Below are 18,073 nucleotides of genomic sequence, written 5' to 3' on the forward strand. Positions count from 1 at the left end.
CAACGTTGAACCATACATCAACAACCTTAGTCAAAAACCAGTTACCACTGAGCACGTGTCACATGCACCTCACAACCTTTACTGCCTTGCCAGAGAGCGTTAACCACAACACAAATCCTCCCCATGTAGATCATTGAAAACTTGAGCTCTACCGCACACAGATCCATAAATATCTAGTATGTAACAATATCAAAGAATAACTAACAATATTTAATAATATTTTTCTAGTTGAATAATTATTTCCCAAATCTGATTTCTGAGATAATAAATGTTTTAAATTATAATTAATAAATTGTTTTATCTTTACTTAAAATATTTAACCACATTAGTATATTTTTCTAATTATTGAAATTTATTGAATCTCACATTCCCCCACTAAAAAAATCCATCCTAAAAAACGTACTTACTAGTGAAACAATAAGGATATCTTCATCTCATGCCTTCCTCATATACACCTAAAAGAAATACTAAAAAATGCAGTTAAATAAACACATAACACATTCATATTCTGATAGATGATGCACATAGATGCATAGTAAGCTCACTCCCGTACAAATCACTTAACACCTAACATGATTTTGATACCAAAATATAACATCCTAATTTTTTTTTCGTTTCCTGAAATGTATAATTAACACAAATTAAATTATTAGAATAAAACTTTACTCATGAAAAAATATATTGTGTTACAAACATATACTCTGTTGAAAAGAAAAAAACATAAGAATAAAAGATTGTCCCAAACATATCCTGATATTGACCACTCTTTCTTGTATTGTACATCTTTCTCAATATCTATACAATCGCTTTGAATTAAATATACACATGTTTATTTAACTAATCAAACATGTTTATTTCACACTATTTTTTAAATTATTTTCTGTGGACAATTGTGTATGATGTCATGGTTAGTGGTATATTTGTCAAAGTGAGAAGGGTAAAATAGAAAAAAGTATTTGTCTCCAAATTAGAAGGGTAAATACAATAATTGAGTGGAAGGAAAATGGAGTTTCATTGGGCAACATTTTCAAAATTCAAATGAGAAACACATAAGTGGTGGATTAACTATGAAGTGGTGGAGGGATTTCAAAGGGTTTGATAAGATGAGGGAAGGGTGTTCATTGCATATGGTTAGGTGTGGAGGAGGAAGGCCAACGAGGTAGGTTTTGTTCCCATTGGAGTGGAAGAAGAATCTCCTTATATAACCTTTAGCGTTAGGCATGGGAAGTGTGGAAGAAAAAGGCGAAAGAGGTAGATTTTGTTCCTTTTTTCGTTTTTATTTTTCGCTCTCATTTTAATTTTCCAATTAGATGGTCATATTTTGTATTTTTTTTAAATGATAAATTCATGATTAAATGGAGAATTTTCATAGACCTTGGTTAGAAAATAATTTTACTTTAATTTATTATGGTCTGGTAAATTAATGAGTGCTGTCTTAGAAAAAAATAACACCAATGTTTGATTTTTTTAAACATCCAAAGTTTATCATATTTTTCTTGAGACACTGACAAATTAACTAATTTGGTTTTTTTCGTAAAAAGTAATATAAGTGATTTAAAATAATAATATAAGTGATTTAAAATTTTATCTTGTTTTTTTTTTAAGTTTCTTATAATAAATAGTTTGTCTGTTTCAAAAATATAATTTTGTGTGTGAATTTAATATATTTTAATGTTTTATGTCTTTTTAATTTTAATAATATCTTATATGATACATCTGATTCATATATTTGAAATGTATGCTTCATATTAATACCATGAACATATTTTGAATAGAAAAAATATAAAAAATAATCAATACTAAAATTAATTAAAATATTATTAAAAATAATATAATTTTCTAAATAAAATATTACGGAAGGAGAGAGGATGTACTTAAAAATTAAACTCTCGTCCTTTTATTCTCATTTGATATAGAACATCTAGAATTTTATGAGCATAACATCAAAATACAATAAATGAATATTAATGTTAAGGGAGGCACCCTCCAACCCCCATGCAGTTCCGTAACAAACCTGACACCACCAATGATGCTACTGTTATTATTTGTGCCAATTTATTCATATCAAAAAGTACAATTCCTATGTATAAATAATATCTACAAATATAATATATTTATGTTCGATTTAAATATTTTACACTTATTTTTATTTTTCTGTGGCAGATCTGAATGATAAATGAGGAATTTTGGCCTCCCAATATATACAAATATATATTTTTATTTTAATATATTATGCATATTCAGTTTTTAAAACACAAAAAAAAAAATTGAGATCTCAAAATATTTTCTTAGGTTGCATTGCGTTTAACCTAAACCCTCACATCCCCATCTCTTATATCATCTATCCACATCTACCATACATGCATTACATCACATGCATCATAAAACCACATCACCATTCACTTTCTAACCTTTTCTCATTAAACCATTTCTTCCATTTTCTTATAAGTAACAATCATTTATCAAATTGATTCATAACTAATATTCATCTAAAAATTTGGCATTTACTTTCACTGAAGGCTTTCCCTTCTAACCAATTTTTTTTTTCTCATTTATAGAGTTTGTACTGAAATTTACTATCATGATTTCTAAATTCATATTTTAAATTAGTGAATATATTGTACCAACTGTTGCTTTAATTGACCCAAGGACAAAATGTACTTTTCCAATATCTTTGTCTGGTTTATTTAAGAGATAAATTGTTAATTAATTCGCAACCACTTTTTTAATTTATAAGGTGTTTGTAATGGTTTTATATTTTTTTAAATAGTACTACATTTTAATCAAAGAATTAATTATATAAATAAATAAACAAAAGAAATGAAATATATGATACATTGTTGTTGAAACTAAATTGTCTAGAAAACTTAGAATTAGAATTAGAATTGGAAGATGTCATGATTAGTTAAAATATAAAAAAACAAAGAAAATCTGGTTTTTGCATCTTCTGCTGTGCTTTTGTTGGCAGGACCTAAAAATGAGCTCCATGTCCTTTCATTTGCCATTCTCTCTCTCTTTCATATAATTTGTTGCTTTTCATTTTGGCATCACACAGTATCAAAGAGAGAAAGAGAAAGCGGTTTTGCAGAAAATCCAAGTGAATTTAAGGAGCCACCACTGTTCCAACCAGCCCTTTCATTTTTGTAGTGCCTGTTTGGTTTTTCGTCTTTGCATTCACTGTTCCACACGAAAAAAAGCTCTTTCGTTCCATCTCTTTCTGTCTCGAGATTGGTGTGTGCAGCAAGATAAAGCTCTCTCTCTCTCTCTCTCTCTCAGTAGCATCACTGCTCTTCTTTAAACTCTTGAAACCCTGTTCAAAGATTGGATTTTGAGGGGAGTTGAGGGAGCAACATCTGATGAAGGAGTGTGGAGGCTCTCTGGGGGAAGAGGGCAAAGAAGAAGAGGACTCTAAAAAGGTGTCTTTTTGAATCGAAGAGCGTTTTGGGTTTGTTGTTATGGCACTTTGTATGCAGAGAGATTCAGTATTGAACAGGCTCATGGATTGTGGCAAGTATGTGAGGTACACTCCTGAACAGGTGGAGGCTTTGGAGAGGGTGTATGCGGAGTGTCCCAAGCCTAGCTCTTCCAGAAGGCAACAACTCATTAGGGACTGCCCTATCCTTTCCAACATTGAACAAAAGCAGATCAAAGTGTGGTTCCAGAATCGCAGGTAGAGGAGATAAACGGTCGTTGTTTGTGTTTTTTTTTTCTCTGATTGGCATTCTCCCTTCTTCCCTTTGTTCTTTTCATTTCTTTTCTTTTGTTGGGAATGCTCAAAGGTGGATTTTCAGCTTCTTTCTTAGTATACTTGCTCTTCAGTGAGTTTTTTTTGCCCTTTCTGCAAACTTGGGTGTCATAAGAGGTGTTTTGTTATTTGCATATTTTTTATTTTTTGTTTTTCCAAATGTGCTACGTGGGTTCAAATTTAGAGAAATATTCATTCTTGCCGTTTCGAAAAGCTTTGAGCATCCCTTTTGAAGGAAAGATGCACATGAAAAGTTACTCCATTTTTGCCGTTTTACTTGTAGATATCCCAGTTGTGAAGATCGATCTTTTTTCATTCTTTGTTCATAAAAATGGCTTCTTTATTTCTTATTTTTAGCTGGTTAATGGGAGATAACGACATCTACTTGTTCATTTTTGTAGGTGAATTTTTCTCAACCGCTCTCTTCTGACCTCTATTGTTTTTGTTTTAGACCATCTCATGATGTTTCTGTAGAGGGTGCTTTAACAGAAATGTTCATATGATCATTTGGCTTTAGTTTTGGTATTGGTTATGGATAAGGCGAAGGAAAGTGACAGCTGATTCTTATGACTTTTGCACTCTAGATTAATTATTTTTCACCATCAACTTTCTTTTTGTTTCATTTTTCTGTTTGTTTTCATTTAGGTAATAATTTTTATGGCAGAGAGAAATTTATGTCTTGCTGTACATTCTAAATTTTGTTGAACTACTTTTTGCCCTTGCATTAATTCTTTAAAATTAAAACGCATGCACACACATGTGAGTGTATGTATCATGTTTCCAACTTGTCATGTGCTATGACAAATTTAAGCAAAATGTTTTGATCTGATGGTTGGTTGGTATCCTAATTTAGATGCACTTCTCGTTTTTCTCATTTTACATGTCTTTGATTTGAGGACATGATAGCTTAGTAAGGGACCTGTCGGAATATATATTAGGAAACTTTAAAGAGTGAGTGAGTTTACGATGAATGACCATCATGCAATGTTGTTGTTGTATGGGAAAAATGACCTACTCTACTTGCTTACACTTGTCGATGTTCTTCTTTAGATGTCGCGAAAAGCAGAGGAAGGAGGCCTCTCGTCTTCAGACAGTGAATAGAAAGCTGTCGGCGATGAACAAGTTGTTAATGGAAGAAAATGACCGTCTGCAGAAGCAGGTCTCACAGTTGGTTTATGATAATGGATACATGAAACAACAAATACACACTGTTAGTAACTTTACCTTTGGGTGATTGCCCTTTCTAAATTCTCATTCTGAATATTCATTGGTGTGCCATTCTATGCACACTAGTGTGTTTGTAGTGTACTGTTTCGTTGTTGCTGAAGAATATCATTTTGTGGTTTCTTAGCAGGCGTCTGCTACTACTACTGACAATAGCTGTGAGTCTGTGGTAGTGAGTGGTCAGAAGCAACAGCAAAACCCAAAAACTCAGCATCCCCAGTGGGATGCCAACAACCCAGCTGGGTAAGTTCTCCATGCATGCAAGCAAATTTGTTCAACTTACATTCATGAGTAGTTCCTAATTCTGTATTCTGCCAGTCTTTTTGCAATTGCTCAAGAGACCCTGGCAGCATTTCTTTCAAAAGCTACTGGAACTGCTGTCAACTGGGTTCAAATGATTGGGATGAAGGTGTGACCTACTCAATAACTCTTCATGGCCATAGCTTTCATAAATCGTATGTTTGTACACTTATGTTTTTTGCTTTTCATTCTTATGTAGCCTGGTCCGGATTCTATTGGAATCGTTGCTGTTTCCCCCAACTGTAGTGGGGTAGCAGCAAGAGCCTGTGGCCTTGTGAGCCTAGAGCCCACTAAGGTATTTAGCTTTAATCATAATCCATTTCTACTCACGATTTATTTTCTTTGCTGAACAAAGAAACATTGCTTCATTGGCCTAATTGCATTCCAAATCATCTCAGGTTGCGGAGATTCTCAAAGATCGTCCATCATGGTATCGTGACTGTCGATGCCTCAATGTATTAAGCGTAGTCCCCACAGGGAATGGGGGCACAATAGAGCTCATGTACATGCAGGTCTAGTGGTTGTTTTATGCAAAAGAAAGTGGAATTGCATTTTAATGTACTTTTGAATCACTCCCTCTATTGTTCTGTTGATATTTTGAATTTGATTTTTATCAGACATATGCACCTACAACCTTGGCAGCTGCAAGAGACTTCTGGACTCTAAGATATACTTCAACATTGGAAGATGGAAGTCTTGTGGTACTAAACTGAGATGAATCTTGGTTTTGTTTTTCTTGATATAGGACGTGACTTCTTTCATAGGAAAAACTTGTCTTGACAAAACTGTTTATTTGTTATTTGCCTTGCAGATTTGTGAGAGGTCTTTGACTTCTTCAACGGGTGGCCCAACAGGGCCTCCTGCTTCAAACTTTGTAAGAGCTGAAGTGCTTCCTAGTGGCTATCTAATTAGACCCTGTGAGGGTGGTGGATCTATTATTCACATTGTTGATCACATTGATCTGGATGTAAGGACAATGATGCGATTCAAATCAGTTTTGAATTTTTCATATCTTTGAACTCCATCTTTCTAGTATGTTAACTTGTTAATTGATGTAGGTTTGGAGTGTTCCTGAAGTACTGAGGCCCCTCTATGAATCTTCAAAATTCTTAGCTCAGAAATTGACCACTGCTGTGAGATTTCGTATAATTAACACTGATTTAAATGTTTAACTCTTTAAACATTTATGAATTAAAATTTTAAATTTATTGTACAGGCCTTGCGACATGTAAGACAAATTGCACAAGAATCAAGTGGAGAAGTTCATTATGGTGGGGGTCGTCAACCTGCTGTCTTGAGAACATTTAGTCAAAGGCTTTGCAAGTAAGACACTTTGTATTTGGAGTGTGAGGTCGTTGTGTTGTTGGGTATTTGATTAATCGCTCTGTCTTCATCAATTCTTATGGACGAATTATTTGTTTGTAATTTGATTCAGAGGGTTTAATGATGCTGTCAATGGGTTTGTGGATGATGGTTGGTCGCCGATTGGTAATGATGGGGTGGAAGATGTGACCATAGCCATAAACTCATCTCCCAACAAGTCTTTTGGTTCCCATTACAATACATCCATGCTTCCAACATTTGGAGGTGGGGTTCTGTGTGCCAAGGCATCAATGCTCCTGCAGGTATATGATAATCCCATATAAACTCATGCGAAATTATCATTTTTGTCTAAATTAAACCTTGTATCAATTCCAAGAACTCTTCTGGAATTTGGAGTATGTATCTCCTTTATACTAAATTTACATTAATGGTTTGCAGAATGTTCCTCCTGCTTTGCTTGTTCGATTTTTGAGGGAACATCGTTCTGAGTGGGCTGATTATGGGGTTGATGCATACTCTGCTGCATGTCTCAAAGCTAGTCCTTATGCAGTTCCTTGTGGAAGACCTAGTGGCTTCCCAAGCAGCCAGGTCATTTTGCCACTTGCTCATACTATTGAGCATGAAGAGGTATTGATCTTTTTTGAATTTATGATTGATAAACTTGTTTCTATATTTCCCATTTATATTCTCATGCCACCCACTGCAATGATGCAGTTCTTGGAGGTAGTTCGAATTGAGGGTAATGCATTTCCCCCTGATGATGTAGCTTTGGCGTGTGATATGTATCTATTGCAGGTAAAGCCATTTTTTTTATCTTATTTAACCAGGAATTGCTACTGTTTCTGTCCATGTTTTTTACTTATTATGCAATTTGATGTGACAGCTGTGCAGTGGAGTTGATGAAAATGCAATTGGAGCATGCGCACAGCTTGTGTTTGCACCTATCGACGAGTCTTTTGCAGATGATGCTCTGTTACTGCCTTCTGGTTTCCGCATCATACCATTGGATCCTAAAACTGTATGATGATGCATTTGTTTTTCAAAATGACTTGGTCTTGCTATTTTCTTAAGTAGCTTTTTGAAGGGACTCATGAACATGTTTTGTCTAACATGATTACGTGTTTCTGAATATTTGTTGATTTCAGGATGGTCCAGCTTCAACTAGGACACTGGATTTGGCATCAGCACTAGACATAGGATCTGGCAATGCTCGTCCTGCTGGTGAAACTGATCTGAATAACTACAACCTTAGGTCAGTCCTCACAATTGCATTCCAGTTTACTTTTGAGAACCATTTGCGGGACAATGTGGCTGTTATGGCTCGCCAATATGTGCGCAATGTTGTGAGATCAGTTCAGAGGGTTGCCATGGCAATTGCACCCTCTCGGCTCAGTACAGAGTTAGGGCCAAAGTCACTTACTGGTCCCCCAGAAGCTCTTACCTTGGCAAGATGGATCTACAGAAGCTACAGGTCTAATTTTCATATGCTTCATTTGATTTTCTTGTCTTGATTAGTCTTCAGGGTCAGTAAAAGTACACCTAAAAATGTGATAAAATTTATGAATTAACCGTGTTCTGTTATTGTCTGGAAAAGGCTTATTTTAAGATAAATTAAACTCATTTGACTGGTCTGATGCAATAAAGATTGTTTCTTTCAGGCTTCACACCTGCACAGACCTTTTCAGAGTTGAGTCCACATCTGGTGATGCAATCTTGAAGCTACTTTGGCACCATTCAGATGCAATATTATGCTGTTCTGTAAAAACTAATGTAATCACTCTCTGCCTCTTTATATAATATCTTTCTTCGGGAAGAACTTGTCTTGAACTCAACAAACTCCATTAATCATGCAGGCATCTCCAGTTTTCACCTTTGCCAACCAAGCTGGACTTGATATGCTTGAAACCACTCTTGTTGCTCTTCAAGACATAATGCTGGATAAAGTTCTTGATGAATCTGGCAGGAAGCTTCTCTGCATCGAGTTCTCCAAGATAATGCAACAGGTAATCAATCCCCTAGTAAACTACTTGTCTGTTTATTCCTTTTTAGTCTTATAATTTGTGCTTATCTGATTTTTTTTTTTCATTTCAGGGGTTTGCATATCTTCCAGCTGGAATATGTGTATCAAGTATGAATCGACCAGTGTCCTATGAGCAGGCCATTGCATGCAAAGTTTTGGATGATAATGATTCCAATCACTGCCTTGCCTTTGTGTTCATGAACTGGTCTTTTGTCTAACGGGAACAAACTATCATTCAGATACTTATATTATTACATCTACTAATTTATGTCAACTACTGTACTCAGATATAGTCACAACAACGTAGTATCTAATGTCTGGATTTCATCAACACTTGGTTTTTATCTGCCATTGATATCTGCATTTGGTTATTAATTCAACTCAATGGCATTATGATTTATGTACACAACTTCTATGAATCATTTCATACAATCTCTCTCTCTCATACACACATATGTGGGATAATATTTTATTTTTAAACAGCTTTTACAAGTAATAAGATACATGTTTAGTAAATTTCGTAAATTTAATGTAGTTTGAGTAAAAGCATGACCGAAAAGGAGGTATTGCATTGTTATGATTGTGTTTTACTTGTTTGTGAAGTGTGCCTTTGTCTGAACAGAAATCAATGTTATGAGTGAGGTCTTATAAAGAGTGTTTTATGACCAACTTTCTATCATTTTATGGTTTGTATTTCTATTATAAGTATCCCACTAAATCCACTTTTCTCTCACTATTCTTTCTCTAGACAATTGATGTGAACCCACTTGAACAAGATTCTTTAGAGGCCTAGAACTATATTAAAATTTAATTATTTTTCTATGATGTTTTTCCCTAGAATTAATTAATGTGTAAAACTAAATTGAAATCTAAATGTAATTTGATAAAAGTAACCACAACTACACTGTAAAAGTGAATTGCTTATAACTATTAAAGCATGTATTTCAATTGCTCTTTAATTTAGTTTTATTCAAGAATAATTTAACTTTTAAAACTAAATTAAAATAAGAGTTCAATTCAATTTTTTAAACGATTTATTTTTTATGCAATTTACCCATTTGTTTCAGTCAAAATAAATAAAAGTTAGAAATCAATTCATCACTTTGGTTAACTTATTACAAAATGTACATGCACTTTTTTTTTTCTCATACTATTTTTACAATTTATATAACAATTGTTTATATAGCTTTTCCATAGTCCTTGGGATGAATTTGACTTATGAAATTGTGGAGGCAATAGAATCCTCCCATAATCTTGCAAATTACCACATTTTTCTTAAAATTTTGAAAATTAAAATTAAAAACTAAAAGAGATAACAGAAATGACAGCATAACCTAATTAATTGATATGGACAAAAAGAAGAAGAGAAATTTAAGATGTATAGATATCATTATTACTCTTATCTATGTAGTCAAATCAAGACTGTGAAATTCTGAGCATATGATATCCAATTCACGCCAAAATTCATGATTTTACCTTTATTTCAATAATTACACACAGCATGGGCATTACCATTTTCGCACTAAACTTTCCACAACACTACATACAGAGAGTATAGACATTTAGGTAACTCCAATTTCTCACTCATCATGCTCATGCTTTTCTTCTCTTTTTCTTAACTTTTTTATTTATTTAGATGCTGCAACTTTTTTCCTATTTTTTATTTAAATGTTGCTAATTCACTTATACATGTTTAATATTTTTATGTTTAGAATTTTGTAGATCCTGTAGGTAAATAAATTAAATTAAAATATTTAACTTATTGATAAATTATTATATTAAAACTTTCTTTACTTATTGTTATTGTATACTTTCTATATATATATATATATGCATAGATTTGAGAGAGGTTGAAAATGGTTGTGTTGCAGGTTTGCATGGAGGTTTCAAAAGACTTATGAAAAGAAATGAAAGCAGTGGAGAAGAAGAGATGAAAAAGTGTGGGGTAGGATGCTTCTCTTGTGCTGTCTCATCATTTCTCTACTTTTTCACTGTTTTCAAGACTTTTCTCAAGTCAATTTTATTGCTCCAATATCTACTGATATTTATTTTTAAAATAATTTTATATGTGTTTATAAATTCAACCTAGGAGTAATTTAAATATATATTTTTAAATTTTGAAAACGGTTTTTAAAGAATAAAATTGTAATAAAAGTTTTAGATTTTATAGTGGATAATATTTTAGATGGCATAAATCCTTCTTATATTTCGTGAGCGAATTTAAGATGAAAATATTAATTTAAAGAAGAATTGTTTTTAAGATAAAACTTATATTTCATTTTTTTTATCAGGGTTTATCATTTAAATTATAATGGAGAATACTCCAATTTTATTTAATCAAAATCGTTTATAAAATAAGTTTTTTTCTCTATCTCTTTTTAGAGTTAAATAGTGTGTTTTTGGTTGAGTCGCATGTGACTTAATGCAACTCAAATTGTTATTTCCCTTGTTGATAATTTTAGAGATACATTTTATGTTTTATGTGAAAATAGATTCAGATGTGGATTTAAGTTGTTGAAAAAATATTTTTAATTACACATTAAGAAGATCCTAAAAGAAACTAGAAATTCAGATGTTTGTGTATAATTGCATGAATTACTAAAAAATAATTGATCTAGGTATATCACGAAAAAATAATTTATAAAATTAAAAATAAAATTATTATTTTTTTAATTTTCTAAACTTTTCAGTTATATTTATAATTTATAATTTATAAATTTTCTTTTTCATATAATATTATAAGATTCAATTAGACGTATTTATTAAATCTTGTCATATATTTGTTGTAAACGTTTTTTTCTCAAATTCTTCTCATGTATCAACCATCAAAGAATCAGGTAGACAAATATTTGAAAGAAAGTTTCTCATGTAGACATATGGGTTCTAGTTGCTCATTCATCCATTCACGGTTATAAATATTTTCTAACCATAGATTCTCCCAAAGATTAAGATGGAATCGACTTCTCTTTCAGCATACTTCTCACCATAGAGCACAACATGTTCAGAAAATATCATTCATATTAATCAAATACTTATATAATATAAAAAAAAATTGCATAACTACTGCCATAGAGGTTGTAAAAGAAAAAACAAATATGAGGAAAATGTAACGTAATATTATTTTATTGAATGAATATAATTGCAAATTTTAAATAAACAAACAATGTTATTATATTTATACATGTTGACTTTATGTATTATAATTGCAATATCACGATATTAAATTAGTTATTGTCGCTTGTGATATTTGATTATGGATTCCTCATATATGAAGATTTAAAGTTGGTGTTCCTATTCTTCAAAATGGTAAAATATAATGATTTCACTTGACCAATGGGAGTTTTATGCTATATTGAATAGACATTGAAATTTAATATGCTCACGGCTAAAAATTTGTTCCCTTCATCTACTGTGTCTAAGATTTAATATTCTTTTTATATAAACTTAAAAACAACATTATATATATATATATATATATATATATATATATATATATATATATATATATATATATATATATATATATACTTTTCAATACATATGTTATTTTTTTAAAATAGATAAATAATTTTAAGACAAATGGAAAAAAAAATGTGCTTCAAAGTGAGAATATTATTAATTTAATATTTTAGATAATTAAACCTACATTTGTTGTCACATGAATTGTTGAATGAAGGAAACATTGTATCTTATAAAATGATGGTTTAAACATTCGATTCGATCTCATATTTGTTCTAAAATTTTAATTAGATCATTAGATTTTAAGTAGTTTTAATTGGATTTTTTTTAAAATATATAACAAATAGGTTCAAATCTTTATCACTGTCTAAATGATTAATAATAGAGTATAGTAAATATAGTGATATGAATTTTTTTATTACTTGAAATTTAATTATTGTTATTTGCAAAGCTTTCTTAGCAGAAAAAAAAAAGGATTTCAATAAGATCAAAGTTGAGGACAACAAACATCTGTTTTTTCGGAGTGGAATGAACCTTAATGTTTTCCCAATGCTCGAAAGGAACAACAGAAGAAAAGGTTGTCTAACCAACTATGTGATTTTGATTGCCTTTCAATGTAATTCCTCTTCAAGGGATATTTATTACTTTGAGAATCGTAGGTACGTAAATTCCTTCTTCTCTTTCAATTATCCATTTGCCTAATTTATACCCCCTTTCACTGAGCTTTTGAGACTAGGGTTTTCCAATATTGAAATTGAAAGAAGTGTGTAACATCAAATATTTTAAGTTTTAAGATTTTTATTAAAAAAACTATTTCGCGGATTGATCATGTTTATATCAAAAGAGAGCTTATGGTGTAATTAATGATGGATGAATAAACAAGTTTTGTGATTGCTTTTTTTTAATGGAATCTCAAAATGACTTTATAACTTGATCGTGTTTTGCTTTCGAAGTTTCTGCTCATTCTATAGCCTGTTATTATTATTATTTTTGTGTGTGCGCGCGAGAGCGCATGTACCAATTATATAAAAAAGTGTACAGTTTAGTATGCAGACAATCTTTACCATTTGTTAGAATGAATAAATTTCATCTTACCGATATCAACTCTAAAAATTTAGTAAAATAAAATCAGTGCAAATTTTCAATGTTTAATCAAGATATGGACCAATTTTATATAATAAAAAAAACAAGAGAATTTATCGGCAATATATACTTATTTGTTTATTAATTATTAGTAAAATCATTTTTCTTACGGCAAAATTAGCAATATTTATCCTATCCTATGTCTAGCATATACTTGAAACTAAAAAACTCCATGGATTTTCATAATCAATGACGGGAGTATTCTTAAATATATGTTCACTTTTAAGGCTATAAGAGAACAGAGATTTTAGTTAGTTACACACTTGAAGGTAAAATATTCTATGCCAAACACTAATACCAGAACACTGAAAATCACTTCTGTCACTATGAATCAAACCACACCATCTGAATATTTACTTCATGCATGAGGGATGTTTCATCCTACAATTCAATTTTGTACCAATTGCCCAAGTGAAGAAAACTACACCAAGCTTTTAAATCTTCAAACTCCTTCTCCAAAGGATGTTAACAGTACAAAGAGAACAAGTGTATATATAAAGTTCAGGTTAATACCAGAAAATAGAAAGGCTGCAAGTCCAAATACGTAAACTTAAATTGCAAGGAATAAACTACAAAAACAATGTAACTCAGAACTAATGAAAATTGTGACCTTGTGCGAGATCACTTCCCTTCTGCATTGTCGGCATCAGCTGCAGGATCTGCAATGGCGTTACCAGCTTCCGACTTTGTTGTTTCATCAATCCTCCTACCAGAGTCATCCTCTAATTCATCATCCATCATGTCATCCTCCCCCACATTTATATCTTCCACATCATCATCATCTTCATTATTGTTTCCATCTGGGATCTTTCTTTTCTTGGGACCATGCTCCAGCCTGTGTGTATCCAACTCTTTGTCCATAGTCTCCTGTAAATTCTGGTCATTATTCGCTTTCCTTGCGTTCCGTGCATTATGCCATCTCTCCAATTCCTTCTCAACATTGGAAAGGTACTGCTCCCCAATCTGTTTCTGGTACTCAGACACTTCCTCTCTTCTTGCATTCTTCCATTCTAGGAATGCCTGCAGATTGAAAAGGGTATACATATTACCAAGAAAAAATAATGTTATAAAATGCCATAATCCTGAATCTAGTGTGGTAGTGAGCAAGCACTCGTAAGCACCAATTTAACAACAAAAAATAACATCATAGAGTTCAAAAACGATGTTTTAAGATGAAGACCAAGAGAAATCGAATGTCTAAATTTAGCAACCTCTTCTCTGCGCTTCTCAAGTGACGTTGGATCTTCATCCAAGGGCTTGTTAGGCAAATAGTAGATTGGAGGTTCTGCTTTAGTCCTAAAAACATACAGGCAACAATCAATCAAAGAAGTACGAAAAAGTTCAAATAAAAACTATCACATGTCTACCTAAAATCCTGCAATTGGCAGGAAACATCCAGTCATCAAGTTGAGTCAACATTACAATGCACATGAATAGAAACTTATCTTCGTCTGAATAAAATGTGAATATGGACACTTTTGGACCAAAATTAAAAATAACCTGCATAGTATACATGATTTGATGTCAGATATAACTAGACCAGATTGGAAGATACTACATGATATAGACTCATGCCTCATTAGTTTACAATTGAATAGGACAAACCTTATAAAATTGCTTAGTCTTTTATGATGCTCACTCCAGCGAAGAAACAGCAACTCCAATTTCTTTTCTTCTGTCTTAGCAGCCACACGAGCCCTAAGGGTCTGATGAGAATAAAAGAAATAATATATTTGTTAGTGAGGATCAACATGGAACTTGTTGACTATTATGAATAGCAAAGTAATAGTTATCATCGAAAGCCAACCAAGTCTCTCCTTCGTTTTTCAGCAATCTGTTCACGCTCTTCTTTCCTAAGCCTTTCACTTTCTTCTCGTGCCCTTTGCTCTGCCTAGGAAATAATTTCAAGGTATATGAGATTATTCTGAAGCTTTGGATTCTATTATAAGAGCGAGAGAAGACAAAGCGGCAAGAAAAATTCAGTGATTGACATGTTGCTCAGACAGCTTGAAATCGTCATAACATAAAGTATTGCATTGAAACATCCCTCATATAATTATATGATGGCACATTGCACCCACAATCTAGTCACTGATTCACTACTTCGTTAATTTTATCCTTGGTCAACTAAATTGGAACAATCAATAACTCTGGCTACATTTTCAGGTACATATCACAGTCACATGAATGTACACGTTGCCATTAAAAGTAGTTGTAACAGCCTTTTTTGGGACTTTGGACCATATAAAACTTGTCCATTCAATTGCCAGGCATTACAATCCCAGCCGCTAGTCATCTGAGCATCATACACTGTCACTAACCACTAAGATTGATGGCAAATTTGGTTAGGCTGGGTGAAAAATTGATGTAATGTCAATAGATTAAGGAGGGAAACAGCAACTAGGTCCGATAATCTGAAGTGGCCAACGGCAACATTAATTTCAAGCATGACAGAGATAAAGAGAAAACTTAATAAAGAGCATTATTTAAACTTGACTTACATATGATCACACCTACATATGCCGTGGTTACCGATGCAAGGAATTGACTTAATAAAAGATAAATATTTATTTCTATGTCTTATATTAACACATGAACACACTTAGATGTTGCGGCTATCAATGCAAGGCAGTGGCTTAATGAAAGATGAAAACATAACAAAACCTAGTTGACAGCATAAAAAATCTATATATTAGGAACATTCAAAATGATTATTTATCTAAAATAAAAAGATCTAAAAATATTCATTCATCAAAATGTTTCAGTAAGTATCTTATAAAATATCAAATCATATTTAACAAAGGTGATAGTCACAATTTATCCAGAGGTATAGTTCAAAATTATACATAACCTTGTAAACAAGATAGGCTCACTGAATTTTTTTTCAAGGACGTTATTATATTTATAGACAGTGATGACATTGGGTACTGCAAAGAACTTACTCTTTGCAAGGAATTGGATCTTCGCATATATGCCTCTGTTCCGGAGAGTTGCATGTCCTCCTTTCGGAATTTCTGAAATAGTTCAGAATAAAGGACATGTAAAATATAGAAATAATAATATAAACAAATGGAGTTGATGAATAAATCAGAGAAACATGCTTACATAACAGAAAAACACTCGTACGAACGTTAAAAGTGACATTAAAACAGTGTGAGACAGAAAATTCAAGTTAAAAGCATTTTTTGAGAGAATGCGATGAGTGAGAGAATTTAAATGTGCACAATAAATAAACTACATATTTGAGCTTATAGAGATGTCCTAAAACCTAGCAACTAATTTAACATATACCTCCAGAGTTCCCAGAAGCTGGCCCAACATTCTTTTATTCCTATTAACCAAACTGGGATCCTCATTCTTTGGCAGTACCCTTGGAACATGTTCCGCGGGGATATCAGAAACCTGGCATGGACAACCGGCTAAAGTTTTAGATATACAACTTTAAACCAACAATCACATGGAAGATAACACATTTCTCTTTACCACCTTGGAAGTTCTTTGATTGCCATCTCTCTTAGACCATCCACTTTGGTGAGAATTGATAAGGTTCCTATCACTCTGGACCACTGCACCGGTCCCATTCACACCTTCAATAGCTGAATCCTTTTCCTTTCCATCCTGTCCTGCATCAGCATCTTCAGGCAACTCACCATCATCAACCTTCATTCCCAAATACAGCTTTAGTTAAAAACACATCCTATATTTCCCCTTGTGGGAGAAGGATGTACAGGGGGAGGCCCACCACAACAATGTTTTTCCCTGAGCTAACACCACAGGCGAATTTTGAAGCAACACACCCACCCCACTTCTCACATTATAAACAATCGAATATGGGAATATAAAGCCCCGAAAAGACAAGAGAGGATAAAAAACTTAAAAATCAAAGTACCAAGCAGACACAACTAGATTCAAGAAATAAGTAACAACACCTTAACCACAGTGGATGAAAGCCGACGTTTCGCAGGAGGTTGATCTTCGGAATCATTCCTGTCTCCCTGAACAGTAAATTAAAAGTATCAATACAATTAAATCTAACACCATGATATTAATCTACTCAAATTCAACACTGACAAGAATAAAGAAATTGGGAAATAACCCTAATGAGAGAGTGAAGAGAGGGAATTCAGAAATACTAACAGAGCGAATGAAGGGTCTTTGGCGAACACCGCCGTTAGTTCGAAGAGCAGGCCCCGCTAAGGCACCTCTGCGAAGACCTCGAGGATCTCGAAGCCTCTCCGTAATCTACAAAATCAACAAACATTAGAAAGAATCCAACACATTTAAGATATCCGTGTAAAGAGAGAAAGAAAACCTCGCGTTGTTGGCGAAGAAGCTCATCGATCTCGCTGCGGAGTACCTCCTCCGTCTTCTCCACCGCCGTGCTCCCCATCGGCGTCAGCACTGCACTGCCCGGCTATCGCCGTATATTACCTGACAAAAACCCTTGGTCTCACTAGACCTTGTTTCCCTTGCTCTCACTAGACCTTGTTTCCTTACCGACCAGAAAAAACCCTTTTCTAAGCTAATCCTTTTTTCTTTCAATAATTACTTTATTTTTCTTATTTATAAAATGCCCTTGTTTTTAATATGCTTTTCTTTACTCGGTTCCGTTTTGGTTTAACCGTGTTAAGTTAGTTTTTATTTTTTTTTAAGTTTTAATTCTATCTTAACTTTTGAAAAAATATTTTAATTAAGTTATTTTAAAAAAAGAAATTATTAGCATGTCATGTATTAATTTATAGTTTCTTTTAAGTTTTTTAATTTTTTAATTTTATTTTTATAAAAGAAATTATCATTCCATACCAAGTCCTTCACTTCACTGTAATGTGAATGACAATTCTTATTATCTTAATTTCAAT

General features: G+C 32.7%; 2 protein-coding genes across 3 annotated transcripts; one reads left to right on the plus strand and one right to left on the minus strand.

Annotated features, from left to right (window-relative positions):
* The first annotated feature begins 2,972 nt into the window (after positions 1-2,972).
* On the plus strand, positions 2,973-8,943 carry LOC108321987 (homeobox-leucine zipper protein ATHB-14). 2 transcript variants are annotated; one of them, XM_017553921.2, is made up of 18 exons: positions 2,973-3,670; positions 4,796-4,955; positions 5,097-5,212; positions 5,288-5,378; positions 5,469-5,564; positions 5,668-5,781; positions 5,887-5,970; positions 6,081-6,236; positions 6,328-6,402; positions 6,486-6,592; positions 6,705-6,894; positions 7,031-7,219; positions 7,307-7,387; positions 7,476-7,610; positions 7,738-8,063; positions 8,251-8,362; positions 8,446-8,595; positions 8,684-8,943. In XM_017553921.2, the coding sequence occupies exons 1-18, from the start codon at positions 3,456-3,458 to the stop codon at positions 8,828-8,830; spliced, it is 2,544 nt and encodes an 847-aa protein (XP_017409410.1). In that variant the 5' UTR covers positions 2,973-3,455; the 3' UTR covers positions 8,831-8,943. The 2 variants fall into 2 exon arrangements, with proteins under 2 accessions (XP_017409410.1, XP_017409418.1); XM_017553929.2 differs by having other exon boundaries at positions 2,974-3,670; positions 5,100-5,212.
* A 4,703-nt stretch (positions 8,944-13,646) lies between these two features.
* Positions 13,647-17,749, minus strand: LOC108323724 (uncharacterized). Its single transcript, XM_017556316.2, has 10 exons — positions 17,527-17,749; positions 17,352-17,456; positions 17,144-17,209; positions 16,701-16,874; positions 16,506-16,616; positions 16,157-16,228; positions 15,022-15,105; positions 14,820-14,920; positions 14,426-14,510; positions 13,647-14,234 (listed from the first exon to the last, which is right to left on the minus strand). The coding sequence occupies exons 1-10, from the start codon at positions 17,602-17,604 to the stop codon at positions 13,836-13,838; spliced, it is 1,275 nt and encodes a 424-aa protein (XP_017411805.1). The 5' UTR covers positions 17,605-17,749; the 3' UTR covers positions 13,647-13,835.
* Positions 17,750-18,073: the final 324 nt, after the last annotated feature.

This window comes from Vigna angularis, chromosome 1 (genome assembly GCF_016808095.1).
Source record: "Vigna angularis cultivar LongXiaoDou No.4 chromosome 1, ASM1680809v1, whole genome shotgun sequence".
NCBI classification, from domain to species: domain Eukaryota; kingdom Viridiplantae; phylum Streptophyta; class Magnoliopsida; order Fabales; family Fabaceae; genus Vigna; species Vigna angularis.

Bases quoted from the DNA above. Each gene is read 5' to 3' on its own strand.
- LOC108321987 (XM_017553921.2), top strand. From the start codon at position 3,456: ATGGCACTTTGTATGCAGAGAGATTCAGTATTGAACAGGCTCATGGAT. The intron at 4,956-5,096 runs GTTAGTAACTTT...GTGGTTTCTTAG, and splicing joins TGAAACAACAAATACACACT to CAGGCGTCTGCTACTACTAC. The intron at 6,593-6,704 runs GTAAGACACTTT...AATTTGATTCAG, and splicing joins TTTAGTCAAAGGCTTTGCAA to AGGGTTTAATGATGCTGTCA.
- LOC108323724 (XM_017556316.2), bottom strand. From the start codon at position 17,604: ATGGGGAGCACGGCGGTGGAGAAGACGGAGGAGGTACTCCGCAGCGAG. The intron at 15,106-16,156 runs GTAAGTTCTTTG...ATTATTTCCTAG, and splicing joins GATCCAATTCCTTGCAAAGA to GCAGAGCAAAGGGCACGAGA. The intron at 14,235-14,425 runs GTTGCTAAATTT...TTCAATCTGCAG, and splicing joins TTGAGAAGCGCAGAGAAGAG to GCATTCCTAGAATGGAAGAA.